Source organism: Maniola hyperantus, chromosome 18 (genome assembly GCF_902806685.2).
Source record: "Maniola hyperantus chromosome 18, iAphHyp1.2, whole genome shotgun sequence".
In the NCBI taxonomy this organism is placed as follows: Eukaryota; Metazoa; Arthropoda; class Insecta; order Lepidoptera; family Nymphalidae; genus Maniola; species Maniola hyperantus.
In genome coordinates, this window is record NC_048553.1 from 11,061,503 (window position 1) to 11,076,082 (window position 14,580).

General features: G+C 42.2%; 2 protein-coding genes across 2 annotated transcripts in view; both read left to right on the forward strand.

Moving 5' to 3' along the window:
- LOC117990616 (neural cell adhesion molecule 1-like) overlaps positions 1-14,580 on the forward strand; it is a 186,976-nt gene that overhangs the window by 26,244 nt on the left and 146,152 nt on the right. The gene's annotated exons all lie outside the window — the stretch shown is intronic.
- LOC138403561 (uncharacterized) overlaps positions 9,413-14,580 on the forward strand; it is a 209,535-nt gene continuing 204,367 nt past the window's right edge. The window contains exons 1-2 of the mRNA XM_069504680.1: positions 9,413-9,473; positions 9,878-13,344. Coding sequence (XP_069360781.1) covers positions 10,560-13,344 — 2,785 coding nt within the window. The 5' untranslated portion in view covers positions 9,413-9,473; positions 9,878-10,559. The remainder of the gene's footprint in view (positions 9,474-9,877; positions 13,345-14,580) is intronic.

Here is a 14,580-nt window from a genome sequence, read left to right on the forward strand (position 1 = left end):
TTTTCTGGCTTTCTTGGTACACTTTTTTGTTGACATTTTTGCGAAAAGACTAGGTCCTAGGAGGACGTAAAGTACAGTATTTTCCGTTTCATGTCTCACAGCTGAGTGAAAACCTCGTATCTCAATTAAAGTTACAGTTAAAGGTTGGTTAAAGGTACAGTACCGTGTGAGGGCTATGATAAGTAGGTATATCTTCCGACTTTTGGTACACTTTTTGCTGGTAAAAATACTAAATAATAACCTTAATATGAGGTAGTTATTTCGAAATTACAGACAGACAATCAATTTTATTTATTAGTATAGATACCTTTGCCGTCTTCCTTGTATGGCTCAGAGCGGTGCCCGGGCGGATTTAGATTTATCTTTTGTATTCTAATGTCATTATTATCTAAGGGGATAACTTTCCAAATCTAATAATACTCCATTCAAGTTATAAATATTTTATTCAGAAAGGCTTACAACGACTTGCTTTTGTTCCTTGGTAGATAAAGAAAATAAACTGTTTCAACCGACCAGATTCGCGCGCCGCCGAGGGTTCTGTACTACAGAAGAAGTAAAATGGTAAGAAGTTTGACGACCTCCCTGGCGCAGTGGTGAGCGCTGTGGTCTTAATAGTGGGAGGTCCCGGGTTCGATTCCTGGCAGGGGTTTGGAATTTAATAATTTCTAAATTTCTGGTCTGGTCTGGTGGGAGGCCTCGGCCGTGGCTAGTTACCACCCTACCGGCAAAGCCGGGCCGCCAAGCGATTTAGCGTTCCGGTACGATGCTGTGTAGAAACCAAAGGGGTATGGGTTTAATAAAAACTGCCATACCCCTTCCAGGTTAGCCCGCTATCATCTTAGACTGCATCATCACTTACCACCAGGTGAGATTGCAGTCAAGGGCTAACTTGTATCTGAATAAAAATAAAAAAAAATAAAAAAAAAACACTTTGTTAACGAGCCGTATGCTTTAAAGCATTCGTGTAAAATATAGGTACATAAACCTCTATTGACCATAATTGGATAAGTATTTTACAACTTTTGAATTTGATAAATACATATTATTACTTTATTATAAACTAGGATGAAAATAATGACGTACTCTGAAAAAAAAACCGGCCAAGTGCGAGTCAGACTCGCGCACTGAGGGTTCCGTAATACAGTCGAATTTTTTCGACATTTTGCACGATAATTCAAAAACTATGATGCATAAAAATAAATAAAAATCTGTTTTAGAATGTACAGGTGCAGACCTTTCATATGATACCCCACTTGATATAGGACTCACTCACTTCGAAAGTTGAAAATACTAATTATTAGTTCATTCATGACCACAATTTAATTTTTTTTGTGTGATGTAACCCTAAATTCACGGTTTTCAGATTTTTCCCCAAATGTCAGCTATAAGATCTACCTACCTGCCAAATTTCATGATTCTAGGTCAACGGGAAGTACCCTGTAGGTTTCTTGACAGACAGACAGACAGACAGACAGACAACAAAGTGATCCTAAAAGGGTTCCGTTTTTCCTTTTGAGGTACGGAACCCTAAAAATATTAAAATTCAACAATTTTACAAAGTTACAGGCAGTTTAATTTTGGAGTGGGAGGGTCTTCTATCCCTTTCTCGCAAAACGAAAATTTGTATAGAACCGCACGAAGATACTATGGCATTTGTCAAAATGACGTCATAATTCTATATTGCTATCTCTGTCTAATGAGAAAGCTTATTACTTTTTTATTATTTGATCGATTTACTTAGTTTTTTCAGTTTACGTCATTATTTTTATCCTCTTTTATAATAATTGGGTATTTGACTCCAATTTTTTTATTACTTATAAAAAAATTGGAGTCAAATACCCAATTATTTCAGATTTTTCGATCGGTAAGCTTCTGAGATAAGGGGGGGGGGACTTATTTCAAAATTACGATTAAACTTTACTTTTACATGACAGTTGACATATGGAGCAAATATGGCGAGTGCGTTCTCAAAATTTATGCATTATAATCTATTAGATTATTTCTAGAATGACGCAGCATCCGTGTACAGTCGGGGGAAGGCAGGTGTTTTATTATTCATTCTTAATGGCGTTACACGTCCCGATTCGCGCGTCAAATGAATAGAACTCCTAACTGCTTCATGCATGAAAGTATGCATATGAATATACATGCAACCATATACTTGTTATAATATAGTAAAATACCTAACTAGCTTATTCATCCGCGTGGACTACACAAATTCCAAACCACTATTTCATCCCCTTACTTAGGGGTTGAATTTTCAAAAATCCTTTCTTAGCGGATGCCTACGTCATAATAGCTATCTACATGCCAAATTTCAGCCTGACCGTCCAGTAGTTTGAGCTGTGCGTTGATAGATCAGTCAGTCAGTCAGTCAGTCAGTCCCCTTTTCCTTTTATATATTTAGAATACGGGATGTTTTTAAGCATCAGCGAGGCCACGTCCTACTAACCTTATGGAAGGTCTGAGAGGTGAGGGAAGTATTGTGGATGACCTCAAAAGTAATAAATGGAAAAAAAACCGGCCAAGTGCGACTCAGACTCGCGCACCGAAGGTTCCGTACTTTTGTACGATAAATCAAAAACATATCATGCTTAAAAATAAATAAATAAATTGTTTTAGAATGTACAGGTTTCATAACATAATATAATTTTTGACGACCTCCCTGGCGCAGTGGTGAGCGCTGTGGTCTTATTAGTGGGAGGTCCCGGGTTCGATTCCTGGCAGGGGTTTGGAATTTTATAATTTCTAAATTTCTGGTCTGGTCTGGTGGGAGGCTTCGGCCGTGGCTAGTTACCACCCTACCAGCAAAGCCGTGCCGCCAAGCGATTTAGCGTTCCGGTACGATGCCGTGTAGAAACCAAAGGGGTATGGGTTTACTAAAACTGCCATACCCCTTCCAGGTTAGCCCGCTATCATCTTAGACTGCATCATCACTTACCACCAGGTGAGATTGCAGTCAAGGGCTAACTTGTATGTGAGTAAAAAAAACAAAAAAAAAAACCTTTCATATGATACGCCACTTGATATCTATTGACTCCAAAGTCCCTAAAAAATGACGATGATGAAAAATTAACTCTATGGGTCAACTCGCAACTGTCATGTCGAAAGTACGGTTCAACTTTAAGGCAGCTCAGTTCGGTGCTTTCTTCATACAAACGTAGGAGGGAAAATACAACAATATTCGATATTGTACGCACAAAACTAAGAATTATATCGATTTATCTCGTCATTATCTAGGTTCAATGATATCCAAAACATTGAAAAAAATATTGATTTAAAAGTTACGAGCCTCAAAAGATTCCTATTTTAACACTAAATCTATGACAACTTTGGGCGTAAATAAATAAGATTAGGGATATGAAAATTCTAAAACAATTTATCATTACACGTAGTTTATTTATTCATTAGTTGAAATAACTTTACTTTGCAAACCTAAATTCAGTAGTTTTTTCTCAAAAATACTTTTCCCAAACTACTGTTCAACCCTTTTCAAGCGCTAGATTTCGGCTAAAATCATCATGCTTCTCACCCCAAAACATTAGACACCGCGCGGGTGGCGGAGGGAAGGGCCAGCCCAGCGGCGCGCGGCTGCGCGTGTAATATTGTGGTTTCTATGACGACAACTGTTGTTATGTTTTCAAAAACAAAAGTCGTAATGATTTTATAAAATTAATTTTTATTCGTTTATTAATTCAGTGGCTATGCAAATGTGTAGAAGATTGAGCAGAGCAGAGTCAATAAGTCCTTCAAATACTTATTGCATTTTGTACATTGACCTCTGGAATTTGAAATTTGGACACCAATTTTATTCATTGGTTTATTGACCTGACTTTGTTGTTGAGGTCCTAGTAGGGATATCTACTCGTGTGGTCCTAGTACAATAGGTAAGTAACTTTGTTTAGTTATTTATTTTATCTAATTTTAAAAAACCGGCAAGGAGTTGCTCGCGCACCAAGGGTTCCGTACTCAGGTATTTTTTTGACATTTTGCTCCATAAATCAAAAACTACTATGCATAAAAATAAATAAAAATGTGTTTTAGAATACACAAGTAAAGCCCTTTCATATAATACCCCACTTGGTATACTTATTATACATTGAAAATTGAAAATACTAATTATTTTTTCATTAACACACTTTAATTTTTTTTTGTAAGTTGTAATCACAAATCTATGGTTTTCGGATTTATTCCTTTACTTGTGCTCTAAGACCTACGTACCTACTAAATTTCATGATTCTGGGTCAACGGGAAGTATCCTATAGGTTTGTGTGACAGATACGACACAGACGGAGAGACGGAAAGACAGACAGACAACGAAGTGATCCTAAGGGTCCCTTTTTTCCTTATAAAGTACGGAACCCTAAAAAGGTACCTGTATATGTATAATAATATAGGTAGGTAGGTACCTACCTGGTGGTATTTCTTTATATTTTTAGGGTTCCGTACCTCAGAAGGAAAAAACGGAACCCTCTGTCTGTCTGTCTGTCGGTCCGTCTGTCCGTCCGTCCGTCTGTCCGTCCGTCCGTCCGTCCGTCCGTCCGTCCGTCCGTCCGTCCGTCCGTCCGTCCGTCCGTCCGTCCGTCCGTCAGTCAGTCCGTCCGTCCGTCCGTCCATGCGTCTGTCGGTCCGTCCATCGGTTCGTCTGCCCGTCCGTCTGTCCGTCTGTTCGTCTGTCCGTCTGTCTGTCTGTCCGTCTATCTGTCTGTCTGTCTGTCTGTCCGTCTTACAAATAAAGTACGCAACGCTTCGTACAAATAGTACTTTTTTATTTATTTACTAGCTGACGCCCGCGACTTCGTCCGCGTGGATGTAGGTTTTCAAAAGCCCGTGGGAACTCTTTTATTTTCTGGGATAAAAGAAGGCAGGTCATGCCTGTCGTAGAGGTGATGGCCGTTGGAGCCGGAAAGTTCTTGAGTGGAGACCGCGTAGGTATAAGTAAGCGTAGTGTGGGACGCCTTCCAGCACGATGGACCGACGATATACAGAGGCTGGCGGGAAGTGGCTAGGTGAGGAAGGCTGAGGACCGGGTGTGGTGGCGCTCTTTAGGGAAAGCCTATGTGCAACAGTGGACGACCGCAGGCTGATGATGATGGAAAAAATCACGTTGATCCGTTGCACCCCTCACACGTCCCTATCCGCCTTCTCCACTCCTGTCACGCTGGCGAATAAGTTTGGAATAGAATAGGATTTCGATGGAGTGCGTGGATTTTTGTGAACGGAGTTCAACCATGTAGTCGTGGTTTGGTACAATAGTAAATGGTACAATATTAATTCACCAACAACAGTTCCTAAAACCCATAGAATAGGAGTGCAGTACCCTGCAGCATCAGTATTGAAGAGTTGGAACTTAAAGTTCAATAATGGTATATATGTTTGGCATCTACAATATTATCTCACAATCAACAGTGGCTTAGGAGTGCAATACCCTGCATCATCAGGGTTGAAGAGTTGGGATATCGAGTTGAATTATGAAGTCGTTGCTTGGTACCTAAACCAGAGATAGTTTATTCTAAGCGTACCTTTAATATCAATTCAACATCAACTATTCCTAAAACAGCTGATTGAAATCCAAAAGTACAAAAGCTACCCGTCATTATTATGATGATGGTTGAGAAGTTGGAACTTGAAGTTTTAACATGTATGGTTTCTAACAAAAAAGAATGAATGAAATCGGACTACGCGTTAATGAATTACAGCTCAGTATACATTTTAACTTTCAACCCCTCTCCTAAGGGAACCATGCTGAATTTCGGGATAAAAAGTATCCTATATTCTTCCTCATAGTATGACGTCAAATCGTACCAAGTTTCATTGGAATCCATTCAGTAGTTTCAGCGTGATGCGCGGCCGTGATACAGACAGACAGACAGACAGACAAAAATGAAAAAAATTCCAGTTTTGGGTTCAGTATCGATTATAGAGTGCCCTCGAAAAAAAAATTTCAAAATATCTTCAATGTACAGAATTTCACCTGTTACAGTTTTATTATAAGTAATAAAATAATAATAATAATATTGATTCAGATACAAGTTAGCCCTTGACTGCAATCTCACCTGGTGGTAGGTGACGATACAGTCTTGCTTACGACTATTTCGGATCGGAAATTCTTGGATTCAGGTTAAATGCAGTGCAAAAAGAGAGATCATTAGGATTCCGTACCTCAAAAGGAAAAAGGAACCCTTATAGGATCAGTTTGTTGTCTGTCTGTCTGTCCGTCTTACAAACAAAGTACGCAACGCTTCGTATAAATAGTACTTTTTTATTTATTTATTCAGATACAAGTTAGCCCTTGACTGCAATCTCACCTGTTGACAGACATAGAAACGGCGAGACTAGTATATTTTAGTTACTTTCACAGCATTATGTCATATGGCATATTATTAGAAAAGAAAAAGAAAGAAAAGAAAAAACGTTTATTTTTTAAAGCTGTACCACACATTACCAGTTACCAACTGGTTAGGTTATCCCAGCGCCTCTTATACTTGAGTAATAAAGTCAAAAAACCTCAAGTAGAAGAAGCGCCGGAATAAAGTATGTCATGTGTGGCACAACCCAAAAAAAAAGGTCTATCAACACTATATTTTACAAATCCAACAACTGACAATCGAAAAGAGTAATTTATTACCTATTTTGAACAAATCATTTGACTTTGACTTTTGATCCCGGAAAATCAAAGTTCCCACGGGATTTTTAAAAAACCTAAATCCACGCGGACGAAGTTGCGAGCATCATCTAGTGCATACTAAATAGTTTTTGATTTATCATGCAAAATGTCAAAAAATACTATTTACCTATTTATTTATTTTTATTTTTCACTAGCTGCCCCGGCGAGCTTCGTACCGCCTAACAGTCGATTCTTTTTCAGGAATTTTTTAAAAATTTTCTCTCCGTAAGAACCATATTCGTACTTCAAGGAATATTATAAAAAAAGAATTAGCGAAATCGGTTCAGCTGTTCTCGAGATTTGCGATCAGCAACACATTTAGCGATTCATTTTTATATGTACCGAAATTCTAGTTACATAGTAGTAATAAATTAAGTTACATTGTAAATGCTTATCTCTAAACAGAGATTTAGAGATAAACATTTTACTATTGTAGTACGGAAACCTCGGGGCGCGAGTCTGACTCGTACTTGGCCGGTCGGTCTGTCGGTCGGTCGGTCGATTTATTTTAGAATGCATCGTATCGACAGCTGGTGGTAGTAGTTTACATATATCCTACTAATATTATAAACTAGGTGAAGCTATGATAGCCTAGTGGTTAGGACGTCCGCCTTCTAAACGGAGGTCGGGGGGTTCGATCCCGGGCACGCACCTCTAACTTTTCGGAGTTATACGCGTTTTAATTAATTAAATATCACTTGCTTTAACGGTAAAGGAAAACATCGTGAGGAAACCTGCATGCCGAGTTCTCCATAATGTTCTCAAAGGTGTGTGAATTCTACCAATCCGCACATGGCCAGCGTGGTAGACTATGGCCAAAACCCTTCTCACTCTGAGAGGAGACCCCTGCTCTGTAGTGAGCCGGCGATGGGTTGATCATGATGATGATGAGGTGATGCCCGCGACTTCGTACGCGTGGAATTAGATTTTTAAAAATCCCGTGGAAACTCTTTGATTTTCCGGGATAAAAAGTAGCCTATGTCACTCTCCAGGTCAACCATACCCATGCAAAAAATCACTTCGATCCGTTGCTCTGTTGCGACGTGATTGAAGGACAAACCAACGAACCAACAAACAAACACACTTTCACATTTATAATAGGTGTAGTGATGTGTGTGTGTGGATGTTTGGATGTTTGTTACTCAATCACACAAAAACGCCTGAACGGTTTTGGATGAAATTGGGAATGGAGATAGATAAAAGTGTTAATTAGAATAGAATAGAATAGAATAGAATAGAATGTTTTTTTATTCATGTAAACTTTTTAAAAGTGCTTATGAATAGTCAGGTTTAATTTACCACTGGTTCGGAATGCCGTTCCTACCGAGAAGAACCAGCAAGAAACTCGGCGGTTGCTCTTTTTAATTTTTCAATTTACAATGTTATTATACCGTACTATACAAGCCATTGCACCCCCGTGCATTGCTGGAGCGAGTCAAATCCAAGCTTTTTTATCGTTTACATAGTCTGCGACTGTATAATATGCTTTTTTTAGGAGCATACTTTTAACACATTTTTTAAACTTGTGTAAAGGCAAGTCTAAAATTGCTTGTGGAATTTTATTATAAAATATTACACTCATTCCCACAAATGACTTTCGCACCTTCCAGAGGCAGAGCGCAGGAGTAGCTAGCTTATTTTTGTTTCTAGTTTGCCTATCATGGAGATCACTGATTTTTTTGTAACTGTGAATGTTTTGTCGTACAAAAATTATATTATTGTAAATATATTGGGAAGCTACTGTAAGAATACCTATTTCCTTAAATATCTCTCGTAGGGAATCGCGCGGTTTTAAATTATAAATTGCACGTATTGGTATATAATTAAATTTAGGGTATACCCTAAATTAACACATAGGCTACTTTTTATCCCGGAAAATCAAAGAGTTCCCACGGGATTTTTAAAAACCTAATTCCACGCGGACGAAGTTGCGGGCATCAACTAGTAATAAAATATAATTTGGACTTATCCGAATTCCGAAAGTCAGGGTTGTCAAATCACACTTATATTATAAAGGCGAAATTTTGTATCTGCGTGTGTGTGTGTATAGGTTTGTTACCCTTTCACGCAAAAAGTACAAGACGGATTTGGCTGAAATTTGAAATAGTGATCGCTTTTGAAAGAGTTCTCGTGGGATTAAAAAACCACTATATCCTCGCGGACGAAGTCGCGTGTATCATCTAGTTACAAATATAAGTATGTAGGTCATATTGTGTGCTTAGACAATTTAATTATATACTTGAGTTTTCATGTAACAGAAACAAAAATGGATTGGCGGAAGAGGAAAAAGAAACGGTTTAGACTCGCAAAAGCAAATCGCTTGCAAAGAGGAGATCTATTAAAATTCATCAGAATCTTTCCAAACCATAATATTATCTTGTGATGATAATGCCATTACTTTTTCGGGGTTATTCCCGTGAGTCACACCCGACGTGAGTAACAATGTGACTCGACGGGAATTTTATTTGACTGAATATGTACTTTTCCGGGATGCTGAATTTGATAATGACATTTATTTTCAAATCCAAAATAGCAGACATGCACTTTTCACAAAAAATAGAAATGGGTGTCGTTTTCAGGTTTTCCAGGATGCTGGTTTTGATAATGACATTAATTTTTTAATCTAAGATGGCGGGCCAGCACTTTTTATAAAAAATAGACGCGAGTGTCGTTTTCAAGGTTCTCCAGGATGGTGAATTTGATGATGACATTTATTTATTTTTAATAAATACTTATATATTATACTTATAGCGCGATCTCCAAAATAGGGACGCGGCCCTCCAGAATACGGCTTTTTAGATTAAAGGTTCGTACGCACCTGAGCGGCGCGGCGCGGCGCTTCAGTCCGACTGCAGAACGCGTCACCTCAGGCCGCTCGACGGTGCCTACCGCACTACAACTTCAGTACGCGGCACCTCGCGTCACTTGCGCGTCACTTTTATACCCGTTCGCGTACGAGCGCGAAGCGCCGCGCCGCGCCGCTGGGTATGTCGCACTAGCGTCACTGCACTGCGCGTCGCTTCGCTGCGCTTCAAAATATTCTCTCCAGCCGTGCCGCGCGGCAACGCGCGGTGAAGCGCTGTGCAGCGCCGCTCTAGTGCGATATGCGCCATACAAAATGATAGAAATGATATTTTGAAGCTCTGTGCCGCGACGTGCAGCTCGCTGAAGCGCCGCGCCGCGCCGCTCAGGTGCGTACGAACCTTTAAGTTCGTGAAGTAACTTCGTCATCGGGTCCGCGCAGCGGTTGGCGGAGCTCCCCCCTGAGTAGGTTTTCCAGCGTGTGCGCGGCGGCCGGCGTGTCTTTACTTTTTAGTCTGATACGAACCGCAACGAGCGGTGGACGGCTCCGTTGGCGAGATAAACCCTTAACGCGCGTTACGTAATCGGGTTCGCGACGTATTTGTAAGAGCGGATGTCGCCTTTGTTTGTAATTTTGATGTAACTTTGTAACGTTTGTGATAACCCAATATAAGTGACTTTATAAACAGTAACTTACCGCCGTTTCATTGAAATCATCCCTATAATTGGCTACCCAACGCTAGGCCGATACTCACAGTGAATTAAGTGACTAACAGTGTATTAAGTGAACAATTATTTGGACTGCTAACGCGCCGCGACGATTGTGTGTTATAACCACAAACATAACTAAGTATACATACGCACAGTAGGTATAATTAGTGCTTCGGCGGTAAGTTTTTTTAAATATTTTGTTGAACGCTGTATTCGTCTAAAGTGATTGAACTTTTGTGTTATCAATATTGTGATTTAGTGAAAACTTTGGGAAACTTTTGCAAACTTACAAAACTTTTACAAACTTTGTGTTAAGGTTCCACTAGACTGTTGAGTGGTTGTTTTGATCAGGTTTCCGTGTTTTGTCGTGGTATTCACAATGCCGCGAACACGTAGTCATATGGAACAGGACGCTGCGAGGGCGGGTCTCGGAAGATCTGTTTCTAACGAGTCCGTGGATGCCGCTGGCACTCCTTATGCTGGCGATACGCTGCACGCTGGCAATGCGCCGTGCGCGGCCGCGGGCATGCCAGCTTCTGCCGGTGTTGGCGCGACGTCTAGTCCCATCATGATGACCGATCAACAACTTCAGTTCATTCTTCAGCAAGTGATGCACGCTCAGAGTGTGAGCGTTCCACCTTCACCTGCGCCGACGACGGCATCTTCAGGGAACTTCACGAAATGCACAGCACGCTTTGACGGAACGAAACAGAGCGACGTGCTAGCATTTTTGGACGCGGTAGAAACATACAAAGATTGTGTTTGTGTTGATGAGGCAAATGCAGTACGGGGTTTATCCATGCTTCTAACCGGCATCGCCGCCACGTGGTGGAAGGGTGTGAAGCAGGCGGTGAGCTCATGGAATGAAGCAGTAGAGCTTCTCAAGCAAACATTTGGCCCTCGTCTTCCACCCCACCGTGTATATCGTGAATTATTCAAACAAGAGCAACGAGAAGAGTCAACGGATGTTTTTGTTTGTAAAGCGCGCGCTCTTCTTGCTCAATTGCCTTCGGATGCTGTAAGTGAAGTTGTGCAGCTAGATATGGTGTACGGCTTACTACACAGGCGTATTCGTGAAAAGGTGGCACGCAGCTCTTTCAACAACTTCATGGACCTCCTTCGCGAGGCACGGCGCATTGAAGACCTTTACGATGAAGGGCGTCGTGTAGCACCAGCGGTCAAAGAGTCCGCTCAGGAGGGGACATCAAAGGGAACTTCGTCATCGACACCTTTGTCATCAACAACTTCGTCATCACCGACGCTTCCCAAGCGGTTACGTGAAAAGTGTGGGTACTGCAAGTTCTATGGCCATAGTGCGAATACTTGCGCCCGGTTAAAGAAGAAGGAAGAAACCAGGACGGTTGAGGAAGCTGCCTCGAAGACCAGCGAGCCCACGATTACGTGTTTTGGCTGTGGGACGCCAGGGGTGATCCGGTCAAATTGCGCGGTCTGCAAGGAGGGGCGTGCGGCATCGACGGCTACAACCTCCAGTTCTGCTTTCCAATCAGTGGCGGTTAATGATGTGTGTCGCTTAAATCCACGAGTGAGACCGATATTTGACGTGGAAGTGTATGGTGCTTTAGGTACAGCATTGTTAGATACCGGTGCGAAACACTCGGTTGCAAGTGGTAGTTTAACCAAACATTTGCGTAGTAACGGACAAGTTTTTCAATCCGTTGAGACGGAATTAAAATTTGCTGACGGAACTAGGCGTGTAGAGACTGTAGAAACTGCTTTAGTTAATGTGAGAGTGCAGGGCGTGGAGATTGTAACGCTATTTATGGTTTTACCGGGTGCTACTGAATCGTTGCTGGGGATGAATTTTATCCAGGACGCTGGGTTGACCCTGGATTTCAGCAAGAATCGTTTTACTTTGCGTGCTGCCGGGGTAAAATGTGAGTATGACCTTCGGTATGAACGTGAGGATCGGGCTATAGTTAGCTCAGCGATTGGTCTCCGTGAGTGCGAAGGTGCTCTCCTTTCTCCTGCCGACAAACAGCAGTTGGCCACACTCCTCAAAGCCAATGAGGATATCTTTGAGCCAGGGGGAGACCCTACTCCTTTCGCCGTTCATCGAATCGACACCGGTGATGCGGCTCCCATCTCTACACCGCCATATCGCGTAACACCGATAAAAAAAGAAATGATTCGGGTGGAAATTGATAAGATGTTGGAAGAGGATATAATAGAAGAAGCTGAGTCCGAATGGACTTCACCAGTGGTTCTGGTGCCTAAGAAGAACGGCGAAACTCGATTTTGCGTTGACTATAGGAAATTGAACGCAGTAACGCGAACGGATAAGTATCCGCTCCCGCTAATCGATGAGATTATATCTTCAACCAAACCTAATTGTGTAATGTCAACAATAGATCTAAAATCTGGATACTGGCAAGTTGAAGTCGCACCTGAGGATAGACACAAGACTGCTTTTGTGACTCCTTTTGGTACGTTCCAATTCCGACGGATGCCATTTGGCCTGAAGAACTCTCCGGCCACCTTCCAAAGGTTAATGGATCGCTTTCGTGCTGGTTTATCGAATGTAACAATTGTAGCGTACCTCGATGATATACTTGTAATTTCAGAAGATCTGAACTCTCACCTTAGCGATTTAAGTCGAGTATTCGAACGCTTACGACAGTTTAAGCTTAAAGCAAATCGGAACAAGTGTGTTTTTGCCAGAGAAAGTGTAGTATATTTGGGTCATGTGATCACTACTCATGGTATCGAACCTGATCCTATGAAGGTCCAGGCCGTGTTAGAGATGGCACCTCCTACCAAACTGAAGGAGTTGAGAACCTTCTTACAAACCTGCTCCTGGTTCCGCAAGTTCATTCTGGGATTTTCCGAGGTGGCCCGTGCTCTGACCGATCTTACCAAGAAGGATAGACCTTGGAAATGGGGGGAGAGGGAAGCCCAGTCTTTTGAAGAACTTAAGCGTAGACTGGCTACCACCCCAATTTTACGGCAACCTGATTTCAGTCAGCCTTTTGTATTACGCACGGATGCGAGCGCGTATGCTCTAGGAGCAGTTCTCTTACAGGGTACGGAGACGAAAACGGAGCAGCCGATAGAATATGCCAGTAGACTGCTGACGTCGGCAGAGCGGAACTACAGTACTACCGAAAGAGAAGCGCTGGCCGTGGTATGGGCTCTCGATAAATTTCGTGGATACCTGGAAGGAGCTCAGATTCGAGTAGCAACGGATCATCAGCCCTTAAAGTGGTTATTTTCCCTTAAGACTCCAAGCGGGCGCTTAGCCCGTTGGGCTTTGAAGATTCAAGCCTTTAATCTGGAGGTGGAGTACACTCCGGGTAAAGTCAACGTGATAGCTGACACACTGAGTCGCCCAGTGTGCCAATTGTCGGCGAATGAAGACTCTACGTGTGACATATGCCCGATTTCTGTGGATCTACCACATCGAAACTCTGAAGAGATTCGTTTAGCTCAGTTGGAGGATACTGAGATAAAGAAAATACTTAGTGATCTTGAGGATGACACCTCGGCAATTCGTTGGACGGACCGTGGTTATTGCCTTCATCAGGGAGTTCTTTTTCGTTTTGATCCGGACTGTGAATCAGAAGAGCCACAGCTCGTTGTGCCAGAGTCCATGCGCGAAGAACTTATGAAGGAAATCCATGATGCATCTACGGCAGGACATTTGGGCTTGGAACGCACCTTGAAAAAGGCCAAGGAGAGATTTTATTTCCCGAATATGCGGCAGTATGTAGCAAGATATCTGGAATCCTGTGAACTATGCCAGAAGTTTAAGCCTTCGAACCTTAAACCTGCGGGACTCCTGCAAACCCCGGTTCAGCAACAACGCTTCGAAGTTATTGCAATTGACCTATTTGGCCCCCTACCGGAAGGGAGTAATGGAGAGAAATGGATCTTTCTGGTAGAAGATACTGCAAGTAGATGGGTAGAACTATTCCCTCTATCGGAAGCAACTGCAGAAAACTGCGCCAAGATACTTATTGAAGAGATCTTTATGAGATACGGCTTCGCTCGCCGAGTCCTCTCAGACAATGGGGTGCAATTTGTATCGGCGGTTATGCAAAAAGCAATGCACGTCCTGGGAGTTAAGCAAACTCTGACGCCATTCTATCACCCGGAGGCTGATCCAGCTGAGCGGAAGAACCGTGAAATGAAGCAGATGCTCGCCATGTTGATAGATCCTGATCATAGGCGCTGGCCAGAGGTCTTACCCGCTGTGCGGTTCGCACTGAACACGGCGCCCAATCAAGGTACTGGACGATCGGCTGCGTTCCTCACCTTTGCGCGGGATTTCCGCTCCCCAGTGGAAATAGCACATGATTTGAGAACAGTTGTGGATTCCCAAAATTACGTGCCACAGATTACACCATACCTACGGAACTTCGTGGAAAATCTTCAGGAAGTGA